The sequence below is a fragment of the Oreochromis aureus genome, linkage group 13 (genome assembly GCF_013358895.1).
Source record: "Oreochromis aureus strain Israel breed Guangdong linkage group 13, ZZ_aureus, whole genome shotgun sequence".
NCBI classification, from domain to species: Eukaryota; Metazoa; Chordata; class Actinopteri; order Cichliformes; family Cichlidae; genus Oreochromis; species Oreochromis aureus.
Genome location: NC_052954.1, coordinates 8,969,389 through 8,989,760, shown reverse-complemented (window position 1 = coordinate 8,989,760; position 20,372 = coordinate 8,969,389). Strand labels below are relative to the sequence as shown.

General features: G+C 42.0%; 1 protein-coding gene across 1 annotated transcript in view; it reads left to right on the top strand.

Annotated features, from left to right (window-relative positions):
- The window catches only part of dntt (deoxynucleotidyltransferase, terminal), a 99,946-nt gene that overhangs the window by 39,299 nt on the left and 40,275 nt on the right, over window positions 1-20,372 (top strand). The window contains exon 8 of the mRNA XM_031726335.2: window positions 6,886-6,988. Coding sequence (XP_031582195.1) covers window positions 6,886-6,988 — 103 coding nt within the window. The remainder of the gene's footprint in view (window positions 1-6,885; window positions 6,989-20,372) is intronic.

Here is a 20,372-nt window from a genome sequence, read left to right as displayed (position 1 = left end):
AAATTCGGGGAGATGAAACACACATTTACTTCACCCCATATTTGGTGCAGACTTTGGAGAGAGCGAGCGAGATAGACCTAATTGGAATCATGCGGCGCTATAATTGAAGAACGATAACTTGTGCATTATCAGTAAGCAAGTAAGTAATTTACCTTTATCTTGTTGAAAGGCTGATTCTCCAGACATGGTTTAAACACAGTGGGAGGCAGTATGAGGTCTATTACACCAAAATAGTTCATATGCTTTCTAAGATGCCAGCAGTACCACTAATAATCCACTTACTCTCTTCACGGTGACATATTTGAAAATGTTCCCTTCTAAAGTCCTGTCAAAGCTCGATTTAATTACCTATAATTTTGAGCCTGGTGTAGAGTCTCTTATTAGCTTCATCTTTCTAGCCGATACCCCTTGTCAAAAATGGAAATGTGCATATCCTATATACCTCCTTAAATAGCTGCACCCGGCTCTGGCAAATCTTTCATCTCGGCAGAAGATACACAAAAAGATACCACGACTCCCAAAAGTTTCACAAAATAACTCGTGTGCTGGAATAAACTCAGGCTGTCATCCACTTCAGAGAGAAACAGCGTGGCGAGGATTTGTTGATGCCACTGACATTAGCCTTATTGAAAGGACAGCTGTGGAAGGCGGGTGACAAGTCTTAAAGCGGTTTTGTTGGAGGGGAGGATTAAAAATAGATTACACTTGAAAATACAGCTTCTTCCACAACTGCATGTGAAGGCTCACGCAGTGTCAGCGGAACACTGTGTTTATTTCAGTATGAGGCAGGCAAGTCCCTACTGAGGGCCTTATTTAACATCAAATTGTCTGGAATATGACTCAAAGTGACACTGATGAGGGGGGCCAGTGGTGTCTCCTCTCAAATCCGCAAACAGCCGCCGAGTCCCACCGCACAGTTTGCCTTGAACAACAGCTGAGATAAGTATTCCTTATCGGCTTAGTTCGGGGTGTCGTGATTCTAAAACAAACCTCATTATCAGCTTGCAGGGGAGGAAAGAGCAAAACAAGCCATCTGGTCACGAAGTATAGGCCACACTTAGCTGCTTCTTCTTGTTTTCATTTCGTATCTTCCTGATTATCGCCTCGCTCTGCTGTGTTAGCAAGAAATGTGGATGGGAAGGCTGATAGAAGGGGAAAATGATGCATAGTCACAAACAAAGCCTGGTTGCTTTTTTGTGACCTAAGTTTTGCAGAGCTTACCCTGCAGACGCCCGTAGCCTAACACTTCGCAGATCTGTATTATTCATGCGTGTCGCCTTGTCGTCCACACAAAACTGTAAATAACCATGTATATTTCATAGTCTTTGTGCAGTAACACTTAATAATTTAGCATTTTCCCTCACGCGATAAAAGACTAGATGGCCTAAATTCAAACCAGGTGTTTATCGACGTGCAGCTGTGCCCGACCGCCTATCAATTCTTCTGTTTTTACCCAAATCTTCACATCCATACATCCCACTGAGCAGGAGTGGGTGTCTAATGCTAAACAGGAACAGAGCTCTGAAGTTGCACTGCTAAAGGCAGAGACGACGAAGAAGAAGGAGAACCCCTGGTATGCTGGAAGAATGTGCACGACATGCTGTCATCCGCCTTTCCGCTGACTGCTGCTGAATTATCTGCACTGACCTGACACATACTGATGCTCAAATGGGAGGGAGCTGAAAAGCGTAAATGCCGCTTCCCCTCAAATAACCACCAGTTCCCATGTTATCCCCTAACACACACACACACACAGACACGGAAAACCACTATTTGACAAGATTAGGTCGTTCTTAAGCTGTGATAGGAGGTAAACCCAATTTATGCTGATGATCTCTCTGTCTCCTTCCCGCTTTGGTTTCTTTGCTATTCTCGGCACACATCTATGCAGTGCACTCGAGTGGGTTTTGCCGGCGCAGCAGAGGCTAACAGCGAGACTCACTTAACAACTTAAGCGCACTGTACGAGCTGGAAGTGTTGTGGAATCTCAGCTTTGCCAATTAAAGCTGAGTGTTGGGAGATTTCTTAGGCAAAAGTTGCTCAGTAAGCAGATGGAAATCTGTGATGCATTCTCAAGCAGCGCTGTCCTAACAGTCAACTCATTAAAGAAGTGCCAACTCTTCACATCGAGGCCTATATATGTATATGTATATACTGCAAAGTCTAAACACAAGTGTTAAAATGAATTCACTTAACAGCTTTTGATATTTAATACAAAATAATACACGCTCACAATGCAAATTGAATAAGTGTTACCAAAGACGCAGCTGCAGAGTGAACCTGTAAACCAGGTGCTCATTCTGTAAATGCCACAGGGGTACATGCTGTCTACTGCTAATGCTAACCATTAACATTATCATGCCTTCTGCAGCTCTAATGGCTGTTTTCTATTACTTCCTTGCTCCCTGAATTAGCCACAGTGACCTTTGAAGCGTTCCCGCAAGCCATTCACAGCCTCTGCCCCTTTCTTCACTCTCGCTGCTGTCAAGCAGCAGCAAAGAGAGATCAAACATGGAGCCTCGCGGCTGCAGAGGCTTCTTTAGAGCCGTATCGCCCCCAACATTCATTGTCACTTTGCTTTGTTGTTTGCGGTGACACTGGTGCTTACGTATGTAGGATTTTTTGCTCGTTGCTCATTGCTCGTTTTTCAAAAGCTTTTGTGTGTGCGTGTGTAGGTGTGTGTGAGTGGGTGTCGGGCAATGATTAGGTTGAAATAATGCAAGGCCTTCTGGCAGGTAGCGCTGGCATAGGCCAGAGCTAAACTTGAGCACTATGGGGGATATCTTCTGTTATTTGAGGGCACAACTTTAGCACTGGTTGTTTTGTTTCTGTGTATTTGGGTCTACACTGCTTTCATGGCTGGTGGAAAAGCCTGCCATATGAGGCAAGCTACTATAATCGCCAGAAACCCACAGATTCTTTTCATCATTTCGTCTGACTGCTGTTTTTGAGTCATCCTGCAACCTGTGACAGGATGCACTGTGTGAAAGGAAGGAAAACCCCTTGGACAGGTGGGCCAGTCCATCGCAGGGCTTACATGCAAACCCATTTGCAGTCATATTTACACTTCTGAGCAGCTCATCGTTTGTCTTGAAGGCTTAATTTTATTATCATCTGGCTTGAATGCCAATGAGCACGCCAAAGTACTCTCAGAGCATCATACACATAAGTCATTGAGAATTTTATAGGAAAACTCAAAGCAGTGAATATGCTTCTGTGAATATGATTGTAAGCACAGATGCTGCTCGTGGTGTAAGGCACACGTGGGTGTGTCCAACTGCTTTTGTGATTGTGTTGACTGGAAGCGCCTCTGAAACCCTGGCACAGCACAGACTGATCTTAACTGGCTGGAGGATGATAAATATATTGCTCGTAGGAGGAATGCATTATCAGCAGGTGGAACTGGAGTGGACCTCAGCCGCAGCCACTAAATTGATCTCCTCTCAAGAGCTTCAAAGCACAGATACAAACCTCCTTTCAAGGACAGTCGTAAATTCCCATCAGTTTATGTTTTGAAAGTTAAATAATAATGGATATATATGATTAAATATTACTAAATTGATATGATAAAACCCAGTTCGAGTGGGTCACAGGCTAGTGTATATTGCTTGTGCTGGTCCCGAGCCCGGATAAATGTGAGGGTTATGTCAGGAAAGGCATCTGGTGTAAAATCTGTGCCAAATCAAATGTGCAGATCTGTTCACTGTTGCGACCCCCTGGGAAATAACGGAGCAGTCCAAAGTGCCTTCTATTAAATTGATATGATAACAATATATCAGTATTATAATGTGCATTACTGCATATGTACAATGTAAATGTAATATAACTGTAATAAGATACCATAGTCAATGCAGAAATATAGTACATAAACCAGTCCGCCACATCATAAAAAACACTTACAGGTGAATAACATTGATCATCCAATTACGATGCACAGTTCTGCCGGGAAGCTGTGGCTCCTGGCTTTCACTCTGATATTACTTTGACACCTACCACCAACTCATATACTAATGCAGACCAGCACTGCCCATATACATTGTGAAAAGGCTGCTAGATAGATAAAACATATATATATATATAACAAAACAAAATACCCAATATATAGTATTGTCTTCATATAAGTAACTAAAATCTTATGTTCTGAAAGGAGCAGAAACAGGCATGAACTTATATAATCCCACATCTTCTTTCTGTCTGATGAATGGCAGCAATATGCTTCTTACTTTTGTACACACACTTCTTTTATCCTGTCGATTTATGTAACCAATAATACATATGCTAAAAGTGTTTTAAACTGTACGCCTGCTGTGTGTATCAAATCAGTTTCAACCATAATAAAAATCTGTTGAAAAAGTTTTTTAGCTTCAAGTATGAAAATCGGACAGTGGGTGGTCCTCAAACAGAAAACAGGCAACCAGGTTTTAGAAAGCAAAAATCAGCCAAAAATAAGAGGGAAATGCTGATTTCTGAAGGCATTAAAACTGAAATAATTCTTGAACCAAAACTTTCTTCCGCTTATCTGCGGTCACTGTATGGCTTTGATAACCAAAGATATGAATTTAGTGGTTCCTAGTAATAGCCGAGACAGTTGAGACAGTTTCCTTGAGATTAGGCAGGCGATCAGAGTAACAAATGCTCTCTGATCTCTATGTCTCTGATAAGTGGGGAAATAATAACCCCCCCTGGAAAGATTCAGAATGCCGTGGAGGTTGCCATGAAAAGATGATTCCCTTCACAGGCTGGTTTCCTGTATGGCAGCTTTTTGCTAGCCAAAATTAGATTGGATTTTAATATTACAGTGAGTTATTGCTAACAAAAATCAATCAAACAAACAAAAAATAAATTATAATATAGAGATGGCAAAAATGCCAGAACTCAAGGCTTAGTCAAAGGGGAACGGTGCAACCACTGTGACAACACCCTTTGGTTAGTCTCATTGTGAAACCTCACAAAGGTTGTTTGCGGTTGATAATGCACACTTACAGTCTACTGACGTGTCAGTCACATAGTGAAGCACACCCTGCTTAATTCTGCTTTTTACCTCAATCCTGTTATATTCAGTAAGAATTGAAACAAGCAACTGAGACTGTAGACTCATAGCTCACAGGAGCAGGTTTCCAATACAGCTCTACTCAACCAGCAGTTCTCACTGACGTCACCCCCTGCTGGCCATTACAAAAAGTGAAAATCAGGACATTTGAACCTTTGATTTTCATGCACAGGAGCTACATCCATCTTTTAAATACAGTCTATAGCTGGGAGTTAGAAAACTATATGGGACTGTATGTCTGTGAAGGTTCTCAGTCATCCAGGTCAAGGAGTCTAAGGAGCTTGGAAAGAAAAGGGTCTGGACTTCTTTAAGTTGCTTGAAGACGTTTCATCTCTCATTCAAGAAGCTTCTTCAGTTCTAAGGTCAAATGGTGGAGAGTCCCAGATTTAAGTTCCATGGGAGTGACCCCCCAAGAGGGACATGGACCTCAGGAAATCACATGATACGGTGGGGGTAGGTTGATAGGGTGGGGGTAGGTTTCACAATGAGTTCACCTGAAACCTTGGCAGATTGTGACCTACACCCGTTTTCACACCTTGGCTTGTGTGATTAGGTAGAGGATCAAAAGGGGGTCCATGTCCCTTTTGGGGGACACTCCCTTAGGGCTTAAATCTGGGACTCGACATCATTTGACCTTAGAACTGAAGAAGGTTCTCAGATGAGACTTTAAATGTCTTCAAGCAACTTAAAGTCCGGATGCTTTTCTTTCCAAGCTCCTTAGACTATATGGACTGTAATTTCCAAAGAATATCTACACGCCGCATTCGCACCATCAAGCCCGGGTTTAGTACTAACTCCAAACCATGTGTATTCTGTGGAAGCCAACAACCAAATCTAAATAAAAGCAGTTTGTTCAACGTGTACACAAACTGACCAGTGATGCCAACACCCCAATGTTTGCCTGCGCCCACATGTTTAAATCTGGTCACTCAGTCAGCCTGACAGTCCTTAGTGTTTGATCAGGCTTCCCTAGTGTGGTTGGGTGTGAGAGATTTACGCATAGTGCAACACACTTATTTGACATTCAAAAGATTTTGATAAACAAATGTTGTGACGCTCACTTCTGTACCAGGACGATTTCCTCTGAGCGAGGTACACGGGGATACATTTCAGTAAGTCTACAATAGATTTCTGCATATTTCTCGCGTTTCCACTGATTAGTCTGAATAACTCACTGCTGTGCTGTGACTTAAAAGGATAGGATTCTAATAAAAACGCTGCAGAGAAGTGTATGATAATTTACTTTTCAAGCGACAGAAAAGTAGGGTAGGAAAAAAAAAACTACATTTGCTCCTCCTGATTAAATAATGGGGATGCTTTTTCTTTTCTTGCTCCTCTGCTCAAGTGCCTATGGATCCAGTGAGCCAGACAGAAGCTTTGATATGCCTTTTGTGTACATATCTTCTGCCCATACAGCGGTTCCGTGCAGAGCTTTTTCTTCTGCCAGATAATCACTTGATAATCACTCAGTACTGCAACATCTCTTATGTGCAGTTGTGCTGACAGAGTAAATGCATTGTGCAAGCCTACTCAGGGTCCATATGGGTCCGCTTTATGACACCAATCCAAGTAGAAAATGATGATTCTCATAAAAGTTAAAGCTCTGACAGCTGAGGCAACAAAAAGGGTTTTTACACTTAGCTACTGAAGGGAAAAAAATTGCTTGTTTGAATAATGAAAAAAAAGAGCCAGTGCCATTAGCTTGGCCTGTTCTTTTAATAGCACCGTCTGCCACCCTCCCTCTTCATCAGTTAAACGCTATGACTAAAAGATAATTCATTTCATTATTTCCAGGATACAGTGAGTGGGTAACTGTGCTATGTCTTTGTCTCCAGGGGGAAGGATTTTGGCCATGATGTAGACTTTATCGTGACCACACCACAACTGGGGAAGGAGGAGCGTCTTCTCACCAGCGTTATTGATAGACTAAAACACCAAGTAAGTATGTTGTTTAGTTCTTTCTTAAAGCATAGTGTTAGTATCCTGAATGAACACACTATAGGCTAAAGTAAATACAAAGATCCAATATTCTTGAGAGGAATAATAGACTAAACAAAGCAATGCTAATATTTTTTTGAAACCTGTGTTTGTGGAGTGCCTGTGTGTTAAATTTTTAATAAGCGGGAGTTCAGAGCAACGTTTGAACACTGCTTTGCATTTGATGTTAAATCACTGAGACTGGTTTAGGTGTCCATCTGTGTTTCTATATCCTGCATTCATAAACAATCCCTTTTTAATTAAACACACCTTACATCCTGGGCCACGGTGGCACAGCAAGCTCGCACCACTGCACCATGATGAGGCACATGCAAATACAGAAAACATCTTTATTGACTGCACAAGGCAACTAGAGCTTTGAGGGGGGAAAATGAGCAAATGCAAAAAATCCCAAGGAAATACATGAAGGTGCCAGCAGTAGCTCAGACTGCAAGGCAAGTGTTTCCAGAGCAGCACTAAAACAGTGATAGACACAGCTGAGACAAGTGCTTGTTGTTGCTGCATGCTGAGTAATAGAGATACTGAAGCCAGCTATCTGTCGGTGGTGTGGGAAATGTGAGAATGTGGAAGGCTTTTGTTTGTTTTAACATTCTGGTGGCGTGATTCATACGTCATTGCAGACATCTGTAATTATGCTTATATTAAGTTTAAACCTAGATTGCTGAGACTATTCATAGCTCAATTCAGGTTCTGCAGTCATGTGATTTCTAACCACGTTATCTTGTCTGCCCTGATGGAAACGTGATGCTGTAAGGTCAAAAGAATAAGGAGCTAGCCAGGCCTACAGGCTGGTCTGCAACCATCTGGCAACCACTGGTCTTGAGGGAAAAACGTTTATCACCTGTTGGTAAATTGTTGTTGGAGTTTGATGGCAGTTGCTGTGAAATCAGTTGCTAAGGCCCGAGCAATGCAGGCCTAGAGACCAATCAGTGACCTCCTGGCAACCATTAGCTGCTTAGGAAAAATGTTTATTTCCCAAGCAGTTGTTGAAAACTTCCTTGCAATTGCTATGGTTGCTAGGAGAGCTCAAACACTAGGAAACAACTCCTTCAAAGTAAAAGGTTTAGTTTTACTTTGAAGGTGAATGTTCTCTGGACACATATCTTGCAAATCTAAACGTCAGTGGATTTTATGAAACAGCAGCATCTGATGCTTTTGCAGTGAGGATGGATTGTGTCCTCCATGTTGCAATTTTTAAAGTTTTTAATCGTCAGGTAGTAGATGAATTATCAAAATCTGGTTTAATAAACCATGCATTTGTGGTTGATAAACCCAAGGATGTCCCATGTTGTGGGTTCTGTTTCATGCTTACATTTGTGTATCTCATCAGACTGTTTTAACTAACAGGATATAGCAGGCAAATTGCTGAAAAACTCAACATGTTCGCTCATTCTCCAACACCATGTGAACATCCATCCATCCTTGTGAACATATTCAGGAATTTCTGTGCTGCTTGGGAAATGGATTTGAATTGTAATCTCTGCATTTTGCAGCCGGTTGTATTATTTGTGTTTTGCTTATAGCATGGTTTCTCCTAATCAGTGTGATGAGCCCCTCAAGGCTATAACAGTGCTGAAAAAGAAGTACAGAAACCCCCCCCCCCGAAGAGCTGTGCTTAGGGTGCACACAAACATCAGTGCACCAAATAATGCAACCATGTTCAACATAACCACAGTTGTAACCATGGAGAATAACAGTAAGAGTAACAAACAAGCTTCTTATAAGATCATATTAAGCCCACTGTTATAGTGGAGCTCAATACATTGCTAAATTAAAAAAGGATGCACCACAAAATCTAGGTTGAGAATAAAATATGTTTCTTACACACCAATTTGCACATTCCTAAAATTCTGTTAACCCTCTATGCCATGGTGTGTAGCACGGTGTTGCCCTCAGGCAACAAACCAAATTTCTGTTTATTACACTGTCCCTTAATGTTTTCAAATTTATTTACTTATTTTGTGACATAAAACACTTCAGTGTTCAGTTAAATGATGAGTAGCAGAGGGTTTGACCTTTGACCTAGGGGTGGAGCAATCTTTTTAGGTGCCAAAGCTACATGTGACAGAGTGCCATCTACTGCTGAGAAGAATATCATTTTATGCATGTTTGAATTGAAACAAAAATACATTTAAAAATTGTGCATGTTCAAAAACATCTGAAGAAGTATTTTTTGTTGTTTATAGACAGATTCTGATTTAATGTATTTACTACTTAGTTTGTTGCCTCAGGGCAAGATTGTGCAATTAGGTCATTGTTTTCGGGCTATAATGGTAAAGCAGTGATTCCATATTCTGGTCCTTTGGATGTCTTGTTTTAGGCTTTCAGGTGTTTCCCCGCAACAAAAAAACCTGATTGAAATGATCAGTCTGTTATCATACAGTTGCAGCACATAATACCCAATTGGTCATTTGAATCAGCTGTGTTGGAGCAGGGACTGGAACCACTTTTGAGAGCACTGAGTGATGGGATGTGTAAGCAAATCATGCACTGAAAAAGCATGCAGAAAGTTGCAGGAAGTGAGGACGAGGACATTTTATGGGAGGAAAGAATTTGATTGAACAGTTAAGGTCATAAGGTCACTGCCTTGGTGAGGGCAGCGAGTATGAAAGGATCCCAGATTCAGGTCTGAGGAACAGTTAGGAGTTATGGGTCAGTTAAAGGCTATACATACGTGATGTGTGTGGGGAAGCAATAGTATGTTCATGTTCATGTGTGTGTGGGAATCAGTAGTTTGGAGCAGACTTTATGAAGGGAGATATAAGGTACCAGGATGCAATGGTACTCCAAATGACAGATATGTGACGTCCACTTCTGATTCATAAAGTTCCATACAGACTAGTTAGATACATTCAGACACATAGAAACACATACAATCACACATACAGACCTATATGTAATGCATGGTATGGGAGACACACAAACAGCAACACACACAGCTATTTGTGATTTGTTACTTGGGAGTGGTTGTGGCTAACCTCCTTGACCACAACCACACCCAACTAATTCATAAAATTCATACAAATCAGCTACTGATCAAGTATCCTTGTAGCAAGATACTGAACCCAAGTTGCTCCCAACGTGTTCACGAGAGTCTGGATGTTAGATAGACAGTACTTAGATATTAAAAATGTGCTTGTATGAATATGTATGTTAATAGGTGAATGCAGCATGTTGTATAAAGGGCTTTGAGCTCAGGTAGAGTGCTATATAAATGGCAGTCCATTTATCATTTATGTAGGGGATAATTTATTGATTCATAAACAAGGAGCCTCAAGCTCCCAAAAAGTAGGGTGAAATATTTTTTTCTCTGAAAAACTAAAATTGATGCCATTGAGGGTTAACTAGTAAATTTATTGAATTTTAAAGTTATTAAAACTTATTTAAATTTTGTCAGCAGGCCTAATGAACTGGCTGTAGTATTACCCTTTGCTGTATTACTGCACAAAATGGTTACATATTAATGCTGTTGTTCTTGAAGGAAAATCACAAATGTATTTCATCTAAAGTTTAAAAAAACTGAAGCAAAATGCTATAAATAACAATAAATCATTACTGGAATCAATAATCATTTGGGAATCATCCATGATTCAATGGAATATTTTCAAATGTGGGTTAAAAAGGGCTAATTCTTATTTTCCCCTGACTTTATTCCTATGCTTGTGTGACCTACATCAATTCTATCTGATTGGGATCTGATGGTTGTGGAGGTCATTTGAGTCCAGTGAACTCATTTCCATTTTTAATAAACTAGTTTGAGAGGAAATGAGCTTTCTGACCAGGCAGCATTGTAGCTTCATTTTCCTGCTCGTAGATGACAGTAGTGGTCCCGGTTACCTCTGCTGCTGTAACCCAACTGCTTCAAGGTTTGATTTGTTGTGCATAGATGCTCTTCTGCATAAGTTGGTTATAATGAGTTACTACTAGTTACTTGAGTTACTGTTTCCTACCTATCACCTTAGGCGTCTGGCCATTCCTCTCTGACCTCTGGCGTCAACAAAGGATTTTCACCCAGAGAAATCCTGCTTGTTGGATAGGTTCCCTTTTCCAGACCATTCTCTGTAAATCCTGGAGATGAAAAATCAAGGTGGATCAGCAGTTTGTGAAATACATAGACCACCCCATCTAACAACATCCCTAATTTGGGCAGGGTGAACTGTTCCCTAGATCTTTCACTCATAGCGGTTTTTGAATTACTCTTTGTCTGGTCCCTCACCCAGGACCAATTTGCAGAGGGAGACTGTACTAGTGGACAAAAGCCTCCCAACAACATAGCTCCTGTGGACCCCTCCACTACAATGAGTCAAGTCACAGAGGGGACATATGCATATTCTGGCACATAATATATATACAACTGCTGCACTATATGCTGAAAAACCTCCTGAAACCAAAAGCCAGTCTTTCACTCGCGGTCACTGTAAGATACTGAAGTTTTCAGCATGATTCAAAAATAAATCACTTAAAGGAGTTGGTCAATTTTTCATGATTCAGAGCTGTGTCCTTGGAAACACAGCTTCCTTTTTTTGTGAAAATTAGAGAGAAAGGAGTTATTTAGTTGCCTGCAATGAAAAGAGATTTGAAAGAGGTGAGTGATTCTAGGAACAAAAAAAGTACAATTTAGCAGTTACATTAAGAACTTCTTTTAGGGCTTTCAAGGACCACGGTCAGCACTGGATGCCCCATGGTGGAAAATGGAGCCTTTAATGGAAAATGGGCAAATAAATGAGAAGTGGCTGAGAGGGGAGAAGAAAGAGAGACAGGGAAACAGACAGTGACTGTAAGCAGAGTGAGAAAATATATGAACAAGAGATAAAACAGAGAGACACAATGTTAATGACGGATTATGTTTACATAAACACAGTGATTTAATTATTGACTGTACTCAAATGACAACAATTATTTGCTGCTAATATCATGGTAATGTGACAAATATCAGTGGGTTCCAGAAGTGCTCTACTTCAACTTGTTGCATAAAAGACATTTGCAATTACATGAAACTGGGGTGTTAAGCACAACCATTGAAACAAATATCCAGGGTGTTTAAATTATAGATAGACGTATGCAGTATTACACCTACCTCCTCTAGTTTTGAAGTTTTTATCGTATGCATGGGAGGAGGAAATCAATGAAGTAGGCCAGGTTTATTCACCGTCTACTAGTTCATTCAGTTATGGAACTGCTCAACTGATTGGATACATAGTTAGATAACTCTGGGAAACAGGAATAAAATTCAAATGTGATGGAAAACTTTACTTTTTCATCCATGAATAATGTCCTTGTGATTCGTGATTATTGAAGAGCAGCAGGCTTTAAAGCTGTAGTTCCTAACTTTCTCTTGTGGCCTAGTTAGAAACTGTGAAAAGTCACGGTGCCAAGAGACACATGAGATTTTTACTAACCTAACTGTCTTGAATAAAACTATTAACACAAGAAGACATTTTTAAAACATTCTGTGACTCACATTAATAACTTCTCCCACATCTCGCCTCACTGCGCCGATGTCACAAGGGCCAGATTATTTTAAAACACCTGATTATACGAGGCCAATAAACACAGGTGTTGTTTCTCACTGATCTAACAGATCCCACTTGTTTTCATGTTGTTTCTATCACTTTTCTCATTTTGACTCTTCCTAAGACTGGACTTTTTCTTTTCTTGCCTCATTTCCAAATGTATTGGGGGAAAGTTACTAATTAAACCAAAGCCCTGTCCTCTTGCTGCTGCAAAGTTCTTCTTTTGGAGCCAAAATTGATCTGACTGGGGGAAGAGGGTGAAGTGGTAAGTAAGCAGTGAAAACTAGCTAGCTTGGTTTGCAACCTTGGATTTATAAACCGATGCACGTACAGTACAAGTTTAAAACCACTTCTCATTTCTTCATATTTTGCTTCCAATGAGCCAGACTTGTATTTTTTTTTAAAGTGGTTTTGAGCAATAGTTCTGATGCCTTCTTAAGTTTTTCTTTGGAACTTGGCTACTTTACCCTTTTAGCTCGGAAAACGCAGCCAGTTTCATCTGGAGATATGTTTTTGTGTGCTTAACTTTCAGTCATTCAATGAACTGCACGCTTGTACTAGGCTGTAAACATGATTTTTAATGCTGCTGAGTTGGGCACAATAACACTGGGTCAAAGGGGACCGATTCACCTTTGGAGTCAGCCTCAAGTGGCCATTAGAGGAACTGCATGTTTTGTCATTTCCTTAATGCTATATTCTGGTCGCCCCAGAGATTGCTGCTGGTTTGAAGCATAAAAGTCAAACATGATACTTTTATGCATGTCCCCCCCCGTCAAAAACACATACCTGAAGTCTCTTGAGCTGAAATTGAATGAAATCCGTGGCTGTCTGTCTTGGTTTAAAAATCATGTCAAGTACATACTGTAGTCTCCTCAGTGGCTGTACATGAATCTGAGTTAGCTGAATCACATGTTTTGCTGCAGGTGTTTTGTCTGATACTCCCCAACAAAGAGACACTGCCTATGAAAACACCAAGAAAACATTCCCTACTAACAGGACTAAATGACATCCCAGTCATTATGCCTCCCTTCAGAGCTGCTTGCTAAAAAGTCCCTATTAGTTTAATTGCAGGCAGATACCTCTCCTCTGAACAGGGTGACACATGCAACAGAAAAACTTGATCTGTAAAAGGCCATCATAGACAGTGTTGGTTAGACTGGTTAGATAAAAACGGGCGGCACAAGAAAATGTGGATGTGGAAGGACTTTTCTTTGTCAACACTGTCTTCAACCTTGCATAAATGCATTGTTGAAGAGAGTCATGAAAAAGAGATGAATGTTTGATAAAGAGCAGAATCACGCTGCCTAGTCTAGTCTAGCCACTGGCTTCTTTTTTGACATCGCTGGGGTTTAAAAATAAACCCTTCCAAACCCTCCAACTCTCCTCCATCCCCACCTCCGCATCTCCGCACTCCTTCAGAGGTCCATCCTGACGATAATTACCTTCTACTTATTGCATGTTATCGCGGGGAGCTCTCACCACTTGCAGCCACTTAAATCCACTATAGGCAGAGGCAGCGAGGTGAAGGTGTGAAAGGATGTGCGAATGTACGGGGAAAGGGAGGCAGAATGGATGTGAGACAGTGAATTAGGCAGGTAAGGGCAGGTGTTAGAAAAGGCTTTAGAAAGCTAAGAAGGGACGGCGTGATAAGACCGGAAGCTTTCTTCTCAGCAGGGTGGGCAGAATGGGGATGGAGAGGGGACCGTCTGGAGGGACGAGGACACAAGAGACAGTGATTAAGTGGAGGTAGCAGAGGTTGACTCTAAGTCGTGTAACCTTGTCATCTGCAATCGAGCCCCTGGGGGCAGACATGTCTTCACTCAGGCCTAATATCATAGGCAGCCCCTGGAACCCAACCCATCCCCCCTTCATCCAGCACCCCTCCACAGCCTGAAGGGAGTTAAAAATACATCCATCTCCAAACGTCCTTGTAAAAAGGGGTTCATCATTTTTTTTCCTCCCCCCCCCCTCATCGCCCACCCCCCTTCTACTGCTGAAATTCTGAAAGCATAACTTGGGGGCAGAAGCAAGGTCAGCCACCAGCTTCTGTGGCAGACAGATGAGATTCAGCTTGGCCCCGGCTATAGCGACGAAGAGACGGAGAGGGCCATGCCTCATCCTCCGTCCATCTATCATCTCTGTCTCTAAATACTGTTTAAGCACTGCTTTGCGAAGGCTGAAGTCTGCATGCATTGCAGTCATTATGGTGCCATTCAACTAAGGCTTTATTGTTCTGCGTTTGGTCAGCATGCTTGGTAATTGGAGAGTTTTCCCCGTGGCTGAATCAGTGATTCAGACAGAGCTGCCCATACGGCCGAGGTTATTCGGCAGTCACGGAGGCTTAGTCACTTTGAGATCTAAATAAAATTGGAGCAGTAATGGCTCCTCCGACTGACACTGAGAGGACGTACATGCAGACAGACGAACAAACCGCTTTGCTTTCATTTCACAAATCAGTTTCTTTCATTCTGGCGAGGCCCTGTATCAAAGTCAAAGTGCATTTCAGATGGTCCTGGCTAACACGCTAATCTGCAACTTGAAGGCAGGTTTTGATGTCTCTTTTTTGCGAGTCAGAAAGAATGCAAGATGAGATCAGAGTGTGCCCGATAATCCTATGGATGCAGGTGGCTTCTGGGTCCACTCATCACACTCTCAAGAAAATACCTGGTGTAAATAATCAAATAAGAAAAACACTCAACCTTCTGATCACAATTTCAATAGTCATGTTCACTTGAACCCCCCTCCACCCAGTGCTCGGAGGCAAAAGCTTTCGGGGGAAAGATTATCTCCCTGCTGTCCTCCTCTGTAATTCCCTCTGTAAACAGTTCTGGTGGAATAAGCTTACTCTCAGATGCTCGCTGACAGTACCTGCTGTGTAGGAGATGATTACAGAGCGCTATTGGGCTAAACAGCCCCCGGCGATGCTGAGACGGGGAACTTCATGACATCCTGTTTTTATGTTGGATTTGTGAGTGTCTGCGTGTCAGGCTGAAAAGGGAGAGAGTGAGAGAAATCAGCGCCGCTGTACTGTACTGCATGTGTGTAGGCAGCAGGGCCGCAAACCTCATCCGGCGAAGGGCATCCGCATTCAGGTACTTAATGGTCTGTGCAACTGTCACCATAGCTCATTAATGCTTTCTCTGAAGGCATCAGCGTGATTCAAGGCTGGAGAAAAAGATTCTTTTTTGAGGAGGGGTCGGAATCGGTGACCTACATTTGCGGCCTCGTGAATCAGATGCGCTGCAGACGTTCTCCCACAGCTCGTCTCAAGTGTGTGGCTCAGGGGGATTTTAATTTCAGATTAGTCAGTATTTAAGTGCTTTTATGCTGTCATTCTGCCCTCATTATCCAAGTGAGAACTGTCACTGCCTGTAGCTAAGCTATTACTAAATGGAAAGGGAACTTTCCTGTCCGTGCCTTTTATTAGGAGGTGAACGGTTATCTGTAATTGCACAGGGAGAGCGGTCCAGGGGTGCAGCAGCGGGTGACATCGTAGATTTTTTTGCCTGCAGTTGCACAACACATGAGCTCACTCCTAAAGATAATTAGAGGAAAGGGTGATTTCTTTGAGATCTGCTCCCTGGTGTGTCACCACCTATCTCACCGCCCTCCATCGCGGTGGCCCCCGTGGGGAGAGCTGTCCTCGTCTGATAACTCGTGCCGTTCGGCGGTCAGGCAGGAGTGTTTAGTAACGGCTATCCGGGCTATGCTGACAAGGTGTTTAATGTTTCGTGATTAACCTCAGTCATCAGTTGGACAGGCAGAGTGGCTGCTCACTGCACTCTCTTCCCCAATTATTGCTCTTTAAGGAGAGTGAAGCAAATTTATGGCCAGTGAGAGGAGAGTAGTATCCCAACAATTACTCTGGGTGCTGGAATTAAATTGACAATTTGTAATCTTAATCGCCTTAACACTGCTACACCCAGGGAGAAGCGAAATCGGCCAGGGCGAGGTCCCGGGAAATCAATTCATGGACTATCTGTCTTTTACCTCTCTTTCTTTCCCCTATCTACTCGTTTTTCTCAAACCCTCTTGCACTTACTCCATTTCACTCTCCTCTACTCTTATGGCTTTGTTTCTCATCAGTGATCCTCTCTCCTCTCTCTTCAACGCACTGACATCTTACTTGGCAGAGATTTTCATTATCTAAGGAGTGGAGCCATTTACCAGAGAATGGGCTCCAGCCATCTACTATTGCTGACTGAAAGCTTGTTTCTCTATTGGGTCTTACACTCATCCATCCCCCCTTTTTTAGCACTCTCTAGGCCCATGACAAGTCTGAAAACATGCTCACACACTGGCCCGAGTTCTTTTCCTGGTCTTCACAGCTTTACTGATGAAAGTCTGTGTGCACATTCACAACTACTGTTACCTTTTAGAGCTACTTTTTAGAGCTTTATTGAAACAGTTGAGACTTTCACATTAAGACTCTCAGTTTAACCAGTGGACATATTTCATTCTCTAATGATTTTATGAGTTTTAACCTGATGGATTGCCACAACTCAAAGTCAGCGCTTTTTTACAGGACAATTTTTAAATCTATGTAAATATTTAAAAGCAGGAACAAAAGACGGAAAGAAGAAGCTTTACAGGCTTGGTGATGATGCAGTGTTTTATTTCTTTTAACAATGACAACCAATTTCTCAGGATTTTGTCTAACGTCAGATTACACAGACTTAGAGTTCTGTTTCTTTTCCTTTTGAGATTTTTAAACATTTGATATGTAACTATTCAGGTCAACAACAAAAACAGACAATCAACATGTGATGCTAGCATTCCAATGCATCAAGAATGAGCCTTGAATGAACTTTTCCCTAAGTAGGGCACTTAGAAGGTACTTAGAGAACTGACGGACAAGAACTAGTGTAGATGGGCACCTCAGGTTTTCAGGATTTGTGAGGTTTTCCCAGTTATGCCATTTATTTGTGCTTGACTGCCACTACTTAATGTTTGTAATGGAAATTAGTTATTCATTTTTAAATGTTCCAGTATTATAAGTATATTTTAAATCCATAGAAGAAGTATGAAAAGGGTAATCCATCAAATTCTAACCACTGAACCAATGAATTCTGTTTTTGGAGGCCAAAAGTGTCCCTTTGGCTGCTATTTGACTTGGTCTAAGCCCTGTGAGACTATGCCTCAGCACAACATTTGACACTACATGATAATGTTGCTAACACCCTCACAATAAATGGAGATCTTTAGTGGGTGTAAAGATCGCACTGATGTGAATCGTTTTACAGTTTCTGAATGGAAATTACACATAACTTCTAACTCATCACGCTGGCATCAGAAGTCAGAAAATCTCAGAGGCATTTACGTTTAATTTAAGGGAATTGTGAATGACTCTACAAATGTTCATGGCATTCTGTCCATTAAAACCTCAAATTAGTTTGCTCAAAACCATAGAGTCACTGTACTTTGCACCCTTTACCTAATTGGTTTTAAATTGTCATTTCAATCTGTTTTATTCGATTATTTAAAACAGACATATTTCCCACATAGCAGACAGGTGTGGCCCAGATCTGGTGTCAAGCCGGCCCTGCTGGCTGACTTCTGGCAATGTAAGTGGTATGTCATCCAGATATGGGCCAGGCCTGGTGTAGGTGGGACTGTTTATGTGATGGCATGCCACATCTGGCCCGATTGTGGTTTGGGTTATGTGGCTCAGGCTCATAGAAAACAGGCCTGGCCCAGATCTGGCATCAAGCTGACACTTCTGACTGACTGGTGTCATGGCAGGGTGTATGTCATCCAGATATGGGCCAGGCCTGGTGTAGGTGGGACTGTTTATGTGATGGCATGCCACATCTGGCCCGATTGTGGTTTGGGTTATGTGGCTCAGGCTCATAGAAAACAGGCCTGGCCCAGATCTGGCATCAAGCTGATACTTCTGACTGACTGGTGTCATGGCAGGGTGTATGTCAACCAGATGTGGGTCAGGTCTGGCAATGATGGCACTATTTATGTTCCTATTTTTATTTTAGTTAGAAGACCCAAATGCCATGTTGCAATACTATACTGCTATGGTAGCTAATGTTTCAAATGCAGGTTTGACAGGTTTGTGAGTGTACACTTTATCTAAAACCTATTGAGGGTTTACTCATGTTTAGCACTGGGGGGCTGTAGCTCAGGTTGTAGAGCAGGGCACCTACTAATCGGAAGGTTAGTGGTTCAATCCCTGGCTCCTCCTGTCTACATATCAAGAGTATGAATGTCTATGAATGTAGTTAGGAAGCACTCAAGTTAGAGAAAGTGTGTGATTGGGTGACTGTGGCATGTTGTGTAGAGCACTTAATAATGATGAATAATCCATGAGAGTAGAAAAGCGCTTTATAAGAATCAGTCTGTTCACTGTCTGAACAGAGTTTTGTCATGTTACTTTTGCACTATTATGTTCCGGCACATGTTGTTATTACATGGCTTGATTAAGGTACACATTAGGCTGACATCTGGGGCCAGAGCTGAAACTGTTCTGGGCCAGCACAGGGCCAGCAGTGTGTCTGCAACTGGCCCGTGGCTGCACACAACTTACACATGGCCCACATCCCACAAAGAATGACGGCCCTTTGGTGGCCCAGATCTGGTTTGCGAGAGGTTACACATGGGCCAGCACAGGATCACCAGTGCATCTGCAACTGGCCTTGTGCTGGCCCGTGTTTAACCTCTGGCAAACCAGATCTGGGCCACCAAAGGGCCGTCATTCTTTGCGGTATGTGGGCCATGTGTAAGACCGTTGTGTGGGCCAGATTTGAGCCATACCAATTTTGCTATGTGGGTTAGTGCTTAACATTCAATTATTATCTCTGATTAAAGTTCCAGGTAAGAATTATTTTCTTCCAATCACTGCTGTCTTGATGTGAAAGTAAGCAAATGTGATGGGGCAATTTTAAATCTTTACATTACTGGCAAGAAACTGTGAAACATGAAACACAAAGGTGTACCACTTTAAGAACATTTTGTGTCATGTCAGGACATTTTAAGTGTTTTGCATGTCTTTTCATGTGGTTCTGTAAAGGTCAGCGGGATGATTCTTGCTTCTTATGTATTTTTTGTTTCCCCATCTTGGCTTGAGGAAGAAAATTGTATTAATGGATGTGATGGTACAGGAGAGCTCACCAAAGTCATTAAGAGTCGTCCTTCCTTCTACAGGGAGTGCAGAATTATTAGGCAAATGAGTATTTTGTCCACATCATCCTCTTCATGCATGTTGTCTTACTCCAAGCTGTATAGGCTCGAAAGCCTACTACCAATTAAGCATATTAGGTGATGTGCATCTCTGTAATGAGAAGGGGTGTGGTCTAATGACATCAACACCCTATATCAGGTGTGCATAATTATTAGGCAACTTCCTTTCCTTTGGCAAAATGGGTCAAAAGAAGGACTTGACAGGCTCAGAAAAGTCAAAAATGGTGAGATATCTTGCAGAGGGATGCAGCAGTCTTAAAATTGCAAAGCTTCTGAAGCGTGATCATCGAACAATCAAGCGTTTCATTCAAAATACTCAACAGGGTCGCAAGAAGCGTGTGGAAAACCAAGGTGCAAAATAACTGCCCATGAACTGAGAAAAGTCAAGCGTGCAGCTGCCAAGATGCCACTTGCCACCAGTTTGGCCATATTTCAGAGCTGCAACATCACTGAGTGCCCAAAAGCACAAGGTGTGCAATACTCAGAGACATGGCCAAGGTAAGAAAGGCTGAAAGACGACCACCACTGAACAAGACACACAAGCTCAAACGTCAAGACTGGGCCAAGAAATATCTCAAGACTGATTTTTCTAAGGTTTTATGGACTAATGAAATGAGAGTGAG